Source organism: Cygnus olor, chromosome 1, assembly GCF_009769625.2.
Source record: "Cygnus olor isolate bCygOlo1 chromosome 1, bCygOlo1.pri.v2, whole genome shotgun sequence".
In the NCBI taxonomy this organism is placed as follows: Eukaryota; Metazoa; Chordata; class Aves; order Anseriformes; family Anatidae; genus Cygnus; species Cygnus olor.
This window is the reverse complement of record NC_049169.1, coordinates 42205862-42223449: the sequence shown is the minus strand read 5'-3', so window position 1 is coordinate 42223449 and position 17588 is coordinate 42205862. Positions and strand designations below refer to the sequence as shown.

Below are 17588 nucleotides of genomic sequence, written 5' to 3'. Positions count from 1 at the left end.
AGTGGAGACAATCCACAATTTTGCTATTCTGAAACTAAAAGCTTAAAAATAAAGTAATATCTACAAAAAAAGTCATCCACCTCATTGATATAGCATGATGACCTATAAATTAAAAAAGAAAATATTTTGAATGTACACCATTTTTCTCTCAATATCTTGTCTTTTCTTTTTCCGTCTTCTTTTTTACTTCTAGCAGTTTTGTTTTTCCCATGATATCAGCAGGCAATTTCATTTCAGTATGGTCTGCACTGGACTGTGCAGATTATCAAACTAATGACATACGGACTTCTTACCGCTGTAACACCTCTACTCTTGCAAGTGAGAATTTCAAGTGACAGAGCAAAGCTGTTTGCTATCAATTTTGCAAAAACTGCATCTGCCAGATTGCCAAGGTACATTTCAGAGATAAAAAACCAATTAATATTCTGATTTGTTATCTGTCTTTATCAGTCAAACAGGATTTCTTTTTACAAATGATAATGTTCTAAAATGAAAACTATCATATATGTCAAAATAGCTTCCTGAAAATATTTTACATTTAGTTATTCTTTTGAAGTAAAATCATTAGAGATTGAATGTCTCTGTAGTGCCTGCTATTGAAACACACATACATACATGGTGTCCACGTTCATTTCTACAAAATGCCAAAATTATCTGCTTGTCTCTTTAGGTGTTTTTTAATTTTGGTAACAAAAAAAGGATTTTTTCTTTCTTATATAAAATGGCACTGAAAATGCTGAATTAGTTGTGTGTTTAATGCCAGTCTATGCATACGAAAATATACCAAACAGGTTCAAGCAGACAGTAGTTATCATAAACAGCAAAAAGCTTTGCGTACAAACTGATGCCTCAACTTTGAATCAACACTTTCTAACAAAGGCCAAAATAACGCTACTAACAGAAATATACACCGGTACTTTAAAAGTATCCTGCATAGGTCCAAGAACTCATGCAAACAAAGTTTGATGGCAGATCTAACAAAATTACTGAGAGGGAAAAGAATGTCTGTTTTCATACATTAATGATGTATTAGAGATATTTCCTTGTTAAAAAGCCATTATTTTTCTGTTTCTACATTTCCTAGTCCCGAAAGATACACAGTTCCTTTATTTCTCAATATTTATGATTTGAAGCCAAATTCTGCTTTAAGGTAATATGACCACACTATTTATAATACACATGAAACCAGAAGCATTACTGCTAGGAGATACTTCGATCCTGTGGCCACTGTGAAGTCCAGCTCTGAAGATTCAGCAGTAATTTGTTGGAAAAGTTACAATTACATATCAAGAATAGGCTCAAATCACATATGAGTTTGTTCTCATCTTTTCTACCACAACTAATTCTGAGGAGCTTATTACACCAGGTATATCTTCTGATTTTTTTAGTTTGAAAACATTTAGTCTGCACTCTAAATAAATGACAAAGACAAAAATTTCAAGTTAAATCTAATCTGCCAGCAGAAGCTTTTAATCAATCAAGTTTTACTTACGTGGAATTTTGTTCAGTTCATTCATGAACTTCTGTTTTAATTTAGAAAATGCATCTTCTTTTCCTCCCCCTCCTCCGGGACTGGCTGGTTCAGTGACATTACTTGGTGGAGCTGCTGCTACTGTGGTAGCTGGCGGTGCTGCCAGGGCCTCATGATGACTTTCACTCACCATTTTAACCCCTGTGGAAGCTGCTGTTGGGAAAAAAAAAAAAAAAAAAAAGAATATTTACATCATGAAAGTGGATCTCATATCAATAAAAGACTAAATAGGCAGAATATCATTTGGTGCTCATGCTTACTGGGTAAATATGACTGCATCAGCATACTGCTTTGTGTTCTTCATACAATATTTATTAGACCAGAGAGAAGTCTTTTCCAGGGTTAATTTCAGACAGAATCATTTTAGTGCATAGAGTTCTTTTCCAATAATGTTGATTCTTGAACTGCTGAAATTGAAACCTCAAAATTCCTGTAAAACGCTCATGCAGATTTACCTTTTGCTCTTCAATTTTGAAAGTATAAGTACATGGGGTAATAAGTGCTCCCTCTGTGCAAATTTCACGGTGTATTTACAGAATTATTTATCCAGGAGAGTTACAGAAGTGCAGATAATAGCCAAAGTTTCTACGTAAAATAAATGAAGTGATAAGAATATAATAAAAACACTTCAAGATTTCTTGAAAAGGTAATAACCTATTGTTTTATACTTAAGCAAGTTGTATATTAAAAAGAAATTGATTTGCATCCATTTTTATCTTTATTTATTGAAGGCAATTTTCCTTCCAGTTATTTTGTGTGACATTTGCTACTGACAATATTCTGTTAAATTATTCACATGTCTCATTGGTGTATTCATGAAGCCACGACATCTGTAGGGTATCTAAATGCAGACATATTGAAGAATCTGAAAGACTGTCACAAACATAATCCTACATTGGCATATTTTTCATTTAATGTTTAATGGGCATTCCGCAAAACCTCTGTTTGAGCTCATGGTACAAAGCGAAGAATTTGGGGCCTGTGGGGTGAAGGTGAGATGAGATGTTCAATGCAATTTCAGTATCACCAGAAGGTTGGCTGAAATGTTTACATTGATTCTGAACACAATGTTCTGATTTTCTCCTGCATCCTAAATATCACTAATCTGAATAATCACACTCCGTTTTCCTTCAGAAAACCAAAGGGAGAAAGGGCTTGAAAGATAACAAACATTCATTATTGCTCTGAGTGTACAATTGCTCTCAGTCCCAAAAGAAACTTGGCCTTTGACCTTGTGCTGAGAATTTTAAACATCAGACGAAAAAAGGCAACACATCAAAATTAAAGGAGCATGACTGCATGCAATCTGACTGCAGCAATGGATGTTGCTGAAAGTACTCAAATCACTAAATCCAAATGAGGATTGGCTTTTTGTCCTTCAACTTTTCTTCTGTAAGCCCACAGTAAGGAAGATCTCCTACCACATGCCTCACCGCAGGAAGAACAAACCTTTGGAAATCACCCTGACCATTCCCATCATTAAACGGGTTTGTGCTTAAGTGTATTCTGGAACAGAAGTCATCCTTTAATACCGTCATATGATGAGAAAGATTTTAACTAAACAGGGGATTGGCCTTATTCTGAAGAAGCAATGTGATGGATATTTTGCAGCAGTTTTATTGACGCAGCACTGAATGAAGCAGTATTCCCTGCCTGCCCATTGCTCCTGCCTTTGCCCTCACAGTCTCTAGCCTAATATAAAATCGTGTTGATGTTGACACAGAATATGTGTGTGATATAGCTACATAAATATTTCATACACATGCAGTCTTATCTATTTGCCTGTAACAACACGGGAGCAGTTCACTATCTAAAGCAGACCAAAGCTGCTGGAAACATTCCAGTTAATATCCATGAACTTTCGCTCAAGTCTGATGTCTTCAAAGATTTCCCCACTTGTCTCCCACAATACCAATCGGGAAAAACACGTAGTGCATAATTTGTGTAGTATGGAATAATGTGCCAGTGCTTTCAGACTGGGAGACTTTTTCCATATGCTCTGATGAATGCCAAATACTATGAAGCAAAACATGCAGAGCCATCAGCTGTAAACATTAATGTTGTTTTATATTATAGCATTTTGTCAATGAATGTCAGTTAAATCAGAAGAAAAGTTGTATGATATATCATAATTAAATCAAAATTAAATTGCTTAATTATAATATATTGCTTAATTATTTCAGGCCTGGCAGTTGACTATTTTATTTTGTAATGGAAGACACAATTTGCAGTGATGACTTTCAGCTAATTAAAAATTAAGGCAAATGTAATTTATTTGCTTCCAGTTTTGGAGCTATATTTTGAAAATATATTAGGAGAACAATTTTTTTAGTGTTACACTTTCATTTATCCAAAAGAAGGAAAAAATAACAAAATAGAGTATTTCTCTAATCTCCAGGAACAAGCCTCAGTAGAATCCTAGCGCAGTTAGAGGTCACTACATCTAATGAGGCATGCACAAATGCTTTGAGACTTGCTACAGAGCCTTCGACCTTTACACGCCAATGACAGTGTCCTGGTATTTTAAATAGGTGTGAAGGGGCTGAAAAAGCATCTTGTCTCAGAAGAAGCTGTCTGCAGTAAAGAATTTTCTGAAGAGCACATGCCCACTCCCTTACAGAGATAACATCTGATGGCTTCTATTATTGTAACACCGCAGCAGCTTCCCACAATAATGGTATAAACACTGCCATATTATTAGAGACTGCAGAGTACTGGATAATTAATTTAAATTGCCCTTTTACAAAAAAAGGGGTTACTTTAATGCTGCAGTGCATTGCTAAAGGTGAAGATCTACAGAAGACTAGCAGATTACCTGCCATTTATGAAATGGCAGTTGAAAGCAAAAATTTCTTATAGGTTAAAAAATGAAATATCATAGAATTCAATTATGATTTCCAGTGCAGTGTTCACTACAATGGTGATACTGCTAGGCATGAAATGCTGTATGTTGCATGTGCAACATGCAGTCATAACTAGGAGTACATTTGTAGTCATAAATAAAATTGTTATTTCATTTACATGCTTCAATAAAGACTATATTGCTTGAGCATGCTGATTCTTTGGTATACACTGTCCATTCTGACTAAAATCCTTATTAAACAGATGTAAAACAAACAAAAAACCAAACCAAAACCCTGAAAAAAATACATGGAATGCTTGGAAGCAATGCTTGTCATTTCTGTCCAGAAGTCGGCAAGTGTTGACTGAAAATGCAGAGATGATGATTTGAACCCTTGAGGATGTTGGGGATTTAGAACCTTACTATTCCCTATGCAAGAAAAATTTTGACAAAAACAAGTATCAGCTCAAACATCTACAAAATTTCTACATAATTTCCTCTGAAAAGGAAGAATCTGAATAATATAGAAATGCACCCCAGAGATTCACAAGAAAGAATATATTTCCTCACGGAGGTACAAAGTATTGGCTGACTGCTTATGTATTCTGGTATGGATATTGGTGGCGAGAGTCTTGTTGGAACACACCTCTGAGAGAGCAGTAAGGAAGAGGAGTCAGACTTTAGACACGGCTGATTATAGAGCATGGAGTAGCCTCTGAAAAAATGTGTTCCAGGGGCAACAGCCTCTCTTTGCAAACATTAAAGCATATCCAGAGTGAGAGGTGGGCTAATCCCATGGGAAATTTTAACTTATTTTAAATTATTCTTGAAAAATAAACTGAATAATGCGACAGAATTAATGAGAGAAATGTAGAACGTTCACAGTGATTCATACGAAAGGAGGATCATCAGGATTTGGAACGAGAACAAAACTCAGAGCAGTGTATCATGTTCTGGCAATGGGGAGATTCATGCTAGAACAGAAGGAAGGAAGGAAGGAAGGAAGGAAGGAAGGAAGGATGAAAGAAGGAAGGAAGGAAGAAAGAAAGAGGGAAGAAAGTAATGAAGGAAGGAAGGAAGAATGAAAGAAGGAAGGAAGGAAGGAAGGAAGGAAGATAGGATGAAAGAAGGAAGGAAGGAAGGAAGGAAGATAGAATGAAAGAAGAAAGGAAGGAAGGAAGGAGGAGGGAAGGAAGGAAGGAAGAGAAAAAGAAAGAAAAAGAGAAAGAAAGAAAGAAAGAAAGAAAGAAAGAAAGAAAGAAAAAGAAAAAAAGAAGAAAAAGAAAAAAGAAAGAAAGAAAGAAAAAGAAAAAAGAAAGAAAGAAAGAAAAAGAAATAAATAAAGAAAAAGAAAAAAGAAAGAAAGAAAGAAAGAAAGAAAGAAAAAGAAAAAAGAAAGAAAGAAAGAAAAAGAAAGAAAGAAAGAAAAAAGAAAGAAAGAAAGAAAGAAAGAAAGAAAGAAAGAAAGAAAGAAAGAAAGAAAAAGAAAGAAAGAAAGAAAAAGAAAGAAAGAGAAAGAAAGAAAGAAAGAGAAAAAGAAGGAGAGAAACAGAGAAAGAGAGAAAGAAAGAAAGAAAGAGAGAAAGAGAAATAAAGAAAGAAAGAAAGAAAGAAAGAAAGAAAGAAAGAAAGAAAAAGAAAGAAAGAAAGAAAGAAAGAGAGAAAGAAAGAGAAAAAGAAAGCAAGCAAGCTTAAATGACAGCAAAGAGATTGTGCATGGTTTCTATGTGGTTAAGTTGCAGCAGGTATACCATAGCATCTGCTGAAGGATTTAGTGAATACTTAATCCCAAGGACAGAAAATTGGTGTATTCCTTCTGCATGGATTTCAGTCAATACAATTTTGCTAACTTCTTCCCTTACCTGATGAATACAAACTGGGTGGAGTGAGATGGTGAATAGATCAGACATGCCATGCTGACCAAATCATTCTCTCACAATGACAGATTTGTTGGAAAGTGCCATTTTACCTTGCTACTTCTCAGATTTTTCTGCTATACTAAATATTTAAATGCGGTTATTGAAAAACGTAAAAATATAGTGTTACTATGAGGAACTTTATAAGTTTTCAGAAGTAATTGTCACCATTTGTTCAATGGTTATTGCTGTAACAGAGCTGGTCACTGAACCCCAATAAACATGCCAAGTTGTAAATTGGCATCTAGATTGCTAAATAGTATTTCCTGTACAGCTTTATCTTTTCAGCATCCCAAACATGTTCAGCTCAGCAGTTATATTCAGCTTGGAATGTAATCACAACACTTATCCAAGAAAGAAAAAAATCACACATAAACATCACTTGTGTTCCTATGGCATTTTTGTTTACAGTTACCATGCACTGAGAGAGAAAAAACTATCAGCTTTCAATGCTGCTTTGTCCAGGGTACAGTCAGTGTTACCAGAGAGAGGTTTGACACCACACTGAAAATTTACCTTATTCCATTAGACTGTTTTTAATGAAATTAATTCATCACTAAGAAGATGGGAACATTACCAGAATGTCTAAAGCTATCTACAATAAACGATCTCTTCCTAGACTGAAGTATACTGTGATGTTAATAATACATTTTATACTCATTCATCTTCCTATTAATGAAATATGCTATCTTTCTAGCTTCAGTAATGGACATTTATTTTAAAAGACAAGCTCAAAAAAGAGACTTTCTTGGCTTTTTGTAAAGATGGGTCTGTAACTACATTTTCAGAAGAATGGAAGGTCATAGTAAAGATGTCATATCAAAACAGCCTTTTCACCACTACCACAGAGGCTTACAATGCAATCCATATTTAATACTGCTTTAGTGAAGATACACAAAGGGCCAACATTTTATGGGAAGAAAAGGTTTGATGAAGATCTTGGGTGGGAGAATTCGGATGTCCCATCTGTGCTGCTACAGATGCACAATAAACTCCCCAGCAAACCCTCAAAGAATCACTTGTCTGCACCTTTTTTAGTGGAGAAGAAATATTTCTCCTGCTGCCATATGTAAAACATCAGTTCAGCTGAAACTTTCTAGACTCCAATTTTACATTAGATCTTTAAAACTGTCTCTAGTGTTTACAGCTACACATCAACACATTTTTTTGGCTTAGCTGAACAAGCAAGATAAGGCACATAAATCTGTCCCTAGAAGTCCATGGCTACTTTATTGCTTCATTTTAGAAATGTCTGTGCCAGTGGCGTCCTGTCAAAGGAGCATCACTGATTCTGCAGCAGATGGCAGAACATCATGTTGTGATATAGGAACGGTTAGTTAGATGTGATGAAGACCTCACATACATGGAAGGGAGAGACCTCTGAGTCCAAGTTTAAGCAAGTGTGGGGGTGGCAAAGGAGTCACGTACCAAGTCAGACAAAAGTGTTGCAACTCTGAGGTAGCAGACAGTAGGAGAGCTTGGCAGAAATATTTTTTGACAGTTAGTCAAAACTGTTAGTTTTGGGAACCAACTAGGAGACTGAGTTATCTACAGCACAGTCCCAGAACAGGCAACAAATCTTCCCATTATTAGGCAAGAACTCAGTATCAGTCTCCAGAATTTGCTTAAAATAGGAAAAAACATTTTAGAAAAACAGCTGAAAGCAAGTAATGTGATGGCTAAATCCAAGCTCATCTTTTTTATTTATTTTTTTCTTTTCTATTTGTAGGCTCAAACATGTTTTGCTCCTCTCCTCAGACATCTATTTAGTTATTATTTGAGGTGCTTCTGGCAGTGTAACTGTCTGGAAAGTTTGTGTATTTAGATATGAATGTCATCCTTAGACCTCCTCTAGTATTGAGGCAAAGCATGCACGTGAAGCATCTGAAGAAGCATCTGAAAAGTCAGGAGAAAATGAAATCTTGTAAGATTTCCAACCTCATATTCATACTGAAAGCCTGTTATCTAAGTATGGGTTATATTCAAATAATATCCAAATCTTTGTGTACTTTTCTTAACCTGTTTAACTTTTAACATTCATTTTATGTTTAATAAATGTAGAATATATGTAGAATAAGCTCAGAATAGTTCACAGTTTTCTGTCATGATAAACGTAAATATATTTTATTTAATTGAAATGATAAGAAAGTATGATTTCATCTCTAAGCATGTTTCAAAGCAAATGTCACAGAAAATGATCTGCCCAGTGTACAACAAGCTATCTGATTTTTTTCATAGCCATCTGATTTATTTTTGTGAAAATTGGAGTAAGACAAACTCCTCAGTACATGGTAAAATATGTGTTTCTCTTTTAGTTTCCTGATCACCCTTACCAAATAAGGTGGAGCTATTCAACAAACCCGGCTCTGAAATATCTCATGTTGCAGAGTCTCTGTAAGGGAAACTTTGGCTTCTCTTTTCAGAAAGAACCTCAGTCTGCTGATACATGATCTATGAACAGCTAATCGCTGTATGCAGTGATCTACATACCAAACTATGCAAAATAATATTTTCAGACACCCCCTTAAGTTGTTGATAAGACTGCTGTTAATTTAAGTAAGAACAGTGAAGCTAACACTAATTCTTTTTTCCAGCTAAAAGCCATAATTTTTTGACTGCACTTCAAACTTACTTTCCTCAATGCAAGAGCCAGAGGAGCCAGAATAGCTCACAGAGAAACATAGAAGTCGAGAGGAAGGAGTAATGTGGCAAGTCAAGAGTAGTGAGCCTTGTGCACAGATTCACTATATAAATGCCTATTTCCCTGACTGCGTTCTGAAACTATTATTTTCCCCTAAGTATATGATATTTCTTAGTCAAGCATTTCTTTTGATTTTTAGAGGTAATGGGGCTGGAGACAGGCCTGTCTTTCTGGATGTTGACATTGTTGTCATGTTTCAGCAGCAGTGAGGTTATCAAAGCTGTCAAAGCATCAGAATATGTATAATTTAACCCCTCTGCCTTCCTCTATTGCTGCAATGCTGTTCCAAAATGACTGAGGTCCTTGATACTAGCTAGAGTTATGAATAGGAATGAGGGAAAGAAACTACAGCAATTTCCTCCCACATGATCATTCTGTCATCTTTCACACTTGCATCTTGTTTCCTGAAGCTGTAATCTGCATTTCTACTCCCCTGGTATTTACTTTCAGACTTCCTTTATACAGCAGTGTAAGACAAAAGAATTCATATAAAAATTAGTGTTCAACTGCATTTAAGCATGAAATTCTAATACAGTCCACAGAGAATTCTTGCTGTTCCAAAATCATTTTAGAGTAATCCCACAAATAATGAAGCCCTTTATATCAATAAAATCCTTGTTATGTACATTGCATAAAATCAATTTATATTCACATATTTGGCTACTGTCCAATCAATGTCTCCAATAAAGCCTATAAACTAGGAAAGTGCCACAGAGACTAGCTATGATGTTGAAAATTCATAAGGAACAAAACAACAGAAATCGTAAAATAATACAGAGAGAAACACTATTAATATTCCTGTTTTGGTATCTTTGAATTTTTCTTCTGTTGAGATTTCCTGTATGTCCCAATTTTTGCAGTCGGTAACTGTGAGATTAGTGAAATTAATTAGGAACAAGCAGGATGGTACATGCACTAAAGAAGCAAATACAGGGGGGACCTGAGATGTGCAATTCACTGCTACCTCACAGATTAGTTAAATCCTGGACTTAGGTTGTGAAATAATTGGCAACTCTGAGTGTGATTCTACTCTGATAAGTTACTATACAAAAATGGCACCATCCTTCTGAAAAAGATCTGCTCCCTATGTATATTCAGTCATATATGCTGAATTTAATGAGTATCACATTTCAGCTTCAATACTGATTTTTTTTTTCTATCTCCAGTATAAAAAGCTAAGAGAACATGAGCAAGATTTTATTCCTTCTGTGCATCATGAATGCTATTATTAACTAAATTTCAAAGACCAGTTGATTACATCTCTGAGAACCTACTGCATGTTAAGCAGTTATACCCAAAGGCATGGGATTATATACTTGTAGGCAAGCACATAAAATTTGGGCTGTGTTACTGGTGGTAGGTGGGAGACGGAAAGAGCTCAGCTAGTTTTTGAGATCTTATGATAAAATTACATGGCTGGCATTTAGAAAAATGTAAACAGTTGGTATTTGGCATTAAAGCTCTAAGATGTGTCACCTAAGTGTACTAATGGGAAAAATACTCACATGTGACTGAATTATGTAGATCAAGTTTTGCAAATTCTGCGTGATAAAGGATTCAGATTTTTCAGATACAAGCAATCTAGTATTAAAAACCTCAATAGTTCACCACACGGATATCAACCAGGTAATGCTAAGTACTTGTGCATGTACAAATATACCTGTCTGTATATATACATCATGGGTACATACCTATCATGTATGCACAAATGACATGCTGCGATGCTTGCTATGAGGTGACTAAGAAAGTATTATGACTTGACTGTCAGCAAAGCAAACAGTGTGAGTCTGAGTCCAAGAATTTTATAATAAACATTTTTGCAGTTTTATAAAGAGATAGCAGCTTTGTAGGGAAATACACACTTTTCACGAACTTTGATAAAAATTTTCAGAGATTTCTTCAGCCACATGACAGCAGCACCGAAATCAGGAACAACCTGGCAAAACCATGAAAGTAAGCTGACTGGGTGTGACAGGTTCTGCCAACTGCAGCTATGTAGAAATTACTTTTTCATGAATGTCACCAATCCAGGAAAGAAGAGTACAGGGGTGCAGGAAGCATCTGCATTCAGATTTTTTTAAAGTTTAAAATAAAATAAAATAAAATAAAATAAAATAAAATAAATTTATGGCTAATTGCTGTACTTACTCTTTGAAGGTAATCTTATCAGCACATAGAAAGAGAAATAGTGGAAATTGGAACTAATTGTCCCATAATGACTGATATTTTTTCCTGCTGTTGAGAATGATATGCCGTCATCCAATAGCTTTCTGCACACAGCAGGAGGGAAAATTATCAATCAATTATGAGACAATTAATTCCTAACTTGTAACATTTTTCTACTGAAAAGAAAAAAAAGATCCTAATTTAAGATTAAAAATTATGCATTCCCTATGGTGTTTTGGAAAGCCATCTCTTTAAAATATTTCCTTATAAATATCTAAAATTATTTTCACAATTTATAGACCGACACTGAAGCACTTTATAAAATATATGGGTAAGCACTACACTCTGCTGATAGCACTATTAATTCTCATTCTGCAGTTATTTCTATAGGTGAACGATGTAGCAAGGATGCCATCAAAAGAATGTTGTGTCTAACTCATGCATGAGCAATACTAAAGAAAACAACTTCAGAAGAAAGGTAAGGAAGTAAGAAAAGAAAAGGAAAAAAAATACTTGGATTTTAAAAAAATAATTATAGTTAAGGACTGAATGGTAATTTAGGGATTCTCATATGTTTAAAGCTTTCAGATTTTTTGCACACGCAAATGCTTGGTGTGGCCATCTTCCCATCTCTTCTTTAGACCAGAGAGAGCTCATGCGACATAGCTTTGAATCCCTTTGGATAGACCTTGGCCTAAGGCTGCCTCTGTTTTGCTGCATCTGTGCTCTGAAAGGGAAGAGTCATCCCTGTTCAGCTTTTGAAAAAAAAGCTCTTTGGGTGCTTGCCAGGAGAGGACACATACCTCACCTGGAAGAAAGTGGTAGAGATGGTTCAGAAGAGTTTTATTTATGAGTCACTCCTGATTTTAGCATACCCTGCCGATTAGGCAACTACTTGCTCAACGTTCTGGCTGCTGAGCATCCCGTTTTGAGGTACTCATGTCTCTAAAACCATACAGGAAGCTTGGTCTAAAGCTATGATACAGTCCAAGGTTGTAGAGAGTAAAGGTATTTATATAAACAACAGAAAGGGCCCTCTGATCAAATCTACAACCTGTATTTCCTCTGCTTGCATATACAAGATGACCAAAGCAGTCTGGAGTCTCCAGCTGATGGTATGACCCTTTCCGGGTCATGAATATCACCCATTTCCATCTGGAAGTTCAGCACATCTTTGAAAGAAACTCTTCAGTCATCTGCATCTTCCAAGCTCTCAGTTGGATTGAGGCCAACTGGGATGCCGGGGCTGAATTCTGAAAACCATCCTCCTGTGTGCCTCATCTATGCTGGCAGGTGAAGTCCTAGAGCATTGTGCCCTTTTAGACTGAGGGATAGATCTACTCTAAATCTAGACAACAGTCTGCAGTAGCATTCTGACGGAGGCAGTGATTGATAGACTACTCTGCCTCATTAGCCACTTACTGCTGCAAGAGGGCAACTAAGGTTAGCGCTATTGCCAAAACAACCTGGGGAGATAGAAATCCTACTTAATAGGCATGGCTGATTTATTGCTATTGCTGGCTTTCCCAATTTTGTTCTGTGCTTCTTCCTTCTGCCCAGTACAGTTCTCCTTGTTTTAAACCATTGACTCAGTGCTTGTTGGTGGGAAAATGCTGTTCATCAAAAGCCTGTACGCAGGGTAATTCAGTTTTTCAAGTTTGTGTATGCAAACTTGAGCAAATTTTACTTATGCTTTCCAGAAATAATCTACTAGTAATTGAACTTGGACTGCACTGAACACTCACTGGTTACTGGATGGTTACAGGAATGCTATTTTTCAACACAGGTACTGCTGATGTGGTTAGATGTCTAGCAGTTAAACATCCTAGTACACATTGTCACGTACTTCGCTTTCCTGTAGATTTACTTGATTGAGCTGACTGTCCAATTGGGACATCGAAAGGGCTGCATGCACATTAATTGCCATACATTTAACATTCATGCAGAAAAATACAAACCACACAACAGTTTTAAGAGAGCAAAAATGTGAGAGAAACCAAGTTCTACTCTGTATTGATATCTTATTGATATAATAAATAAAAAATCTCTTTTAGATCTTAATTTGATGATTATCATATTCATATTGTCTAATTGCATGCTTCAATGTGTTAATGCTTTTTGTTTGTTTTTTCTTTTTTCTCCTCTTTTTTTAAAATTGTGAAGCTCAATGTTCAGCTACGGCATTATAACCATTTGTTGGTTATGAGCCTCAACCTGGACACGTCTGTTTAACATGAAAACAAAAGAACTTGCTGATCATACAGGGATAGGAAAATAATCTGTTGTCACAGAGCACAGAACAAAAACACACAGTGAGCTCCCACTTTTCTACATCACCATAGCTGGCGTATAACTATATATCTTTGTCAAACTTAGCTGAAAATAGTATCAATTTTACTATTATGAGATTGGGGCTCTGCTGAGCAGCATGGCAGAGCAGACGTGTAGTTGGGGAGCTTTGGCACTAAAGGTACACATCCTCTGAGCTTGTGTGCTACCCCTGCGTGGCTGATATGCTTGGCTACCAGGCAGGGTAGCACCATGCTCATGCTCCCTGCTGCTCCGTGTGCTGAAGAGGAGGAAGTGGCCAGGACTGACAAGGGGTAATTTTCACTTCATCTCCAGCCTCTGGTAGCTGTCCTCTGTGCTCTGCAATCTGTAAATCATAGTGCATAGCTCTGGAAAGGATGAGGATACTGAGCCAAACCAGAAGCAGGATGTAGAGAGGCCAGCATGGTCTTTAAGACTCTTCCAGCACACGTGTTTCTGCTTTGTTGTACGGGCATTTTGCCTTCATGAAAGCATGTAAACACAGGACTGGAATCCAAAGATAATGCCAGCACTACTTGCAAGAGCTTGGTCCTCTATAATAAATGCAGCACTAATTATTAAAGAAATTCTTGGCTTTCTTTAACAAACTTGCAGCCAAGAGCTTTCCAGAGATTATATCTACATTATAAAGAAGGAACACAAAAGCATTCAACATGATTGATGAAAATGTTTGCTTTCTCTTTAGCAGAGTAATAAATAAGTTAGCATTTCAAAGTTCTCTGAAGAGAAGAGATACTAAAGAGAAAGCACGTGGATGCATTGTTCTGTAACACAGGTATTTGATGAGCTCCAGAAATCTCTTTGGAAGAGAAAAGATGTATTATAGTGTGTGAAAAGAAGAAATCTTCAGGCTGTTATCTAGTTGCTAAGGGCTGGTTCTTGATGAAAACAGAGCAGAATAGAATGGATAGTTTAAGCACTGTGAGGTAAAAGCAGAAAATTGGACTTAGAGCACAAGGGACATTCACAATGGAATGAAAGTGGATGCAATAAAATGTTAAGAATGTGACAAGGAAAAGATTATTCTAAATATGAAGAGACGAAAGTCAAAGTTTTGCCTTCACTTCAACAAAGCCTTTGGAGAAAAAAAAAAAAAAAGAGGAATTAGCCCTCCTGTAATGTACATTAGCAAAGAAAAGAGAAAGATGAAAAGAAGAATAACACCTCAAGGTCATTTTAAACCAAGCAGCAGCTATTAAACTTTTAATTACAACCTTGTATTTCTTGTTTGTTTATTTTTTTCTATAATTGCTAGGAAAAAAAAGAGAGAAAAGCTTGAAACAACATATTTCTGAACTTCACTCTGTTCGTACTTTTGCTGCCAAAATCTTAAACAGGATAATTTAAAATTGTTTAAACTTAGACAGAAAAAGACTTTTTCTGCATTTGAAAGAGTGTATTATCTAGTTCCTTTAACACACGCTAGAGCAGCACTTTTTTCTTGTCTTCTGCCCATTACAAAACCAGCAGTTTTAAGTTCACATAGTACCTACAGACTAAAAGCCAAGGTATCTCCTCAGAAGTTAGGAACAATTGCCTTGCCCTACACCTGTGCAGTCTGATATTCCTTGAATACTTTAAGAAACCTGAAGTCAGTACCCGCTGGAAGTCCCTTCCTATTGAAACCTGGGCTAACGTGGCATCTGTGTTTCAGATGTTACCAGCTGTCACTGTAGGAAAGTGCGAAGCAGCATTTATGGCAAACAGTGGCATTTTTTTTAATCCACAAACAAAAGCAATTCCTGGAGTTTTCATCACCTTTCCAACCATTTGAAAACAATAATTGTTAGCTCTGTTAAATACCTTCTCTTTCTAAAGTAATACTCTCCAAATGCAAATTGTAGTCACAGCTGCACAGGAAATCTACTGCCAAAATACACCATTGGGAGAGAAGAAAATATAGTGGCAGCTGGCTGTCTCCAAAGAGGGAGAGTGTCATCTCTGTGAAACAGTCAGCTCTCACAGAAGAAATGCTAAAGAGCAAAGGACTGCAATACCACCAGGCACTGGCTGAGAGTGGACACTGCTAACAGGAACAAATTGGAGGCTGTAACTTTAGCAGAAGAAGGAAAGGTCAGGAAGGCTGGCAGAAGCACTGGTATGCCTTTGCCTACATGCACAGTGAAACTTCAGTCAAAACTGTGTTGTGTAAGAATGACTTTTTGGTTAGTTTGGATTCAACAAATATTCTTTACATCTCTTGTTCAACCATTTATTTGTGTTTGCAGAATCCTGACTAAAGCTTGGGGACTGCTTCACTCGTTATTGGTTTATCTCCCATTTCCGTGAGTTTATAACTAGCAGGGGACAGTTTAAGGAACAAAACTCAGGGAGATGGTGATGTAGCCCTTCTGTGCAACTTCACAAATCAAATTGTGATGGCACAACATTTCAAAGAAATCCATGTTGCCTGTGACATGGGAATAGCTCAACGCAGCAGCTTTTCCTCCTGACAGATTGGGTAGATTCAAAGCAGAGATCTACAAGGTGAGAAACTGCAGCTGATGAGAACTGTCCTACAGCATCCAGTCCTGTGGTCAGAGCCCAACTTGGAGGGTAAATGTGTCACAGGAACACTGAAATTATAATCTCAAATTTGCAGAAGACACCCTGGAAGCCTTTATATTTCTACTTTTTCATCTAACATAACCATAGTTATATGATTACTACATATTTTACTGGGTCATTTGCAGTGCTTGAATCATGAACTTTTGGATTTACGCTGCAGCTGCCCTCCAGCTCAGTTTGCTACTAAGAGCAGTAGTTTCTGAGCCTAGCCCACATGGGAAGAGAACTGCGCACACTTTGATGGGCTTGTTATGAAACCAGTTGTGAGATGGCAAGGAAATAATGGACACTAGGGTCTTAGGTGTCTGTATTCTGCTTAACAAGTGTGACTATTGCCTTGCATTTAGAGCAGTGGCTAGAAACATTACAGGCACATTTATTTGTCTACCTAATTCTTTCTGACAGGCAAAGGTAGTAAAGGGAGTGAAGTGTGCTTCTTTCTGTTGAAGCCTACTCACACTTCTTGTGACGAGCTAGCCTGTAACAACATGGGCAAGTGATACATGATGTGAAATGAGAATCTGGTCAATAATAAAGCTTGTGAATTATGTGGAAATACACATGCTTGCCTAAAAGGCATTTAGAGCTGCATTTACGCCTGAGATCTATGAGTGTAGCCTGAGTGGAAGCCACAACATGTTGTAATGGGTCTTCAGTTTGGAAAATCAGAATCAGCACCCTGTGATGCACTGCAGGCACTCTCCTTGTCATCACCAGATTTCTCAGAACAACTTGCATAAAAGTTAGTTTCTTTTAACATCAAATACTTGTACTTTTTTTTTTTTTTTATGGCTGTCTATCTTCTTCTGCTTCTTTGGTGTGTTTTTAGCTGTGTGCCACCTCTCCTATTCCCTTTATGCTCCCTGTTTCCTTATCCTGGTGTGTGACTCATGCTGCTATGCTACCCCCGGAACCGCATTGCTTGGTTTCATTAACTGCCTTCAGCCTGTCTCTTTAGATCCCTCCTCCAAGCATATTCTCTCTCCTATTATCTGTTCTTCCCCTCTATCTTACCTCAGTTTCTGTGTAATTTTTATGAGAAAGGTTTTCAGAAGCAGACAGGGATATCTAGACACTTAGCTAACATTCATACCTTTGAAAAATCTCCTCTTACACCTTCATAGTTCTCTTGCTATGCAGTAACCCCCTTCCTACTTTTAGCTCTCCTCCCTTGCATCAACCATCCTTTCCTTCCTTTGTTCTCTGCATCCTTTTTTGCTTACCTAAGTTAGGCCACAGCTATGCCAGCACATCTTTGCAGGTCAGTCATGCAAGCAAAACTTCGAACGTATGTGGTTATCTTAACAGAAACAGCTTTTGTCAGCCTGTATCACCCAGTTTCAGAAGTAAGTGTGACTTCACCAGCAAAGATGCCGCTTCTTCAGCATACGTTCTACCTACACGTGCAGGAATGGGTCAGCACAGTTACAGAGGACAATACTTCAGACAGTTCCTGATGCAGAGACCGTCCTTTTAGAATCAAAAAAGAGCAACAAAGGACGTTCACTGCGGTGCAAAATAAATATCTGAGAG

General features: G+C 36.9%; 1 protein-coding gene across 5 annotated transcripts in view; it reads right to left on the bottom strand.

Moving 5' to 3' along the window:
* SYT1 (synaptotagmin 1) overlaps positions 1-17588 on the bottom strand; it is a 356060-nt gene that overhangs the window by 126824 nt on the left and 211648 nt on the right. For 4 of the 5 annotated variants that reach the window (XM_040553936.1, XM_040553947.1, XM_040553963.1 and 1 more), the window contains one exon: positions 1493-1684. In XM_040553936.1, coding sequence (XP_040409870.1) covers positions 1493-1664 — 172 coding nt within the window. In that variant the 5' untranslated portion in view covers positions 1665-1684. Of the gene's footprint in view, positions 1-1492; positions 1685-17588 lie in introns of those variants that run through there. The other variant, XM_040553955.1, reaches the window with a different exon arrangement.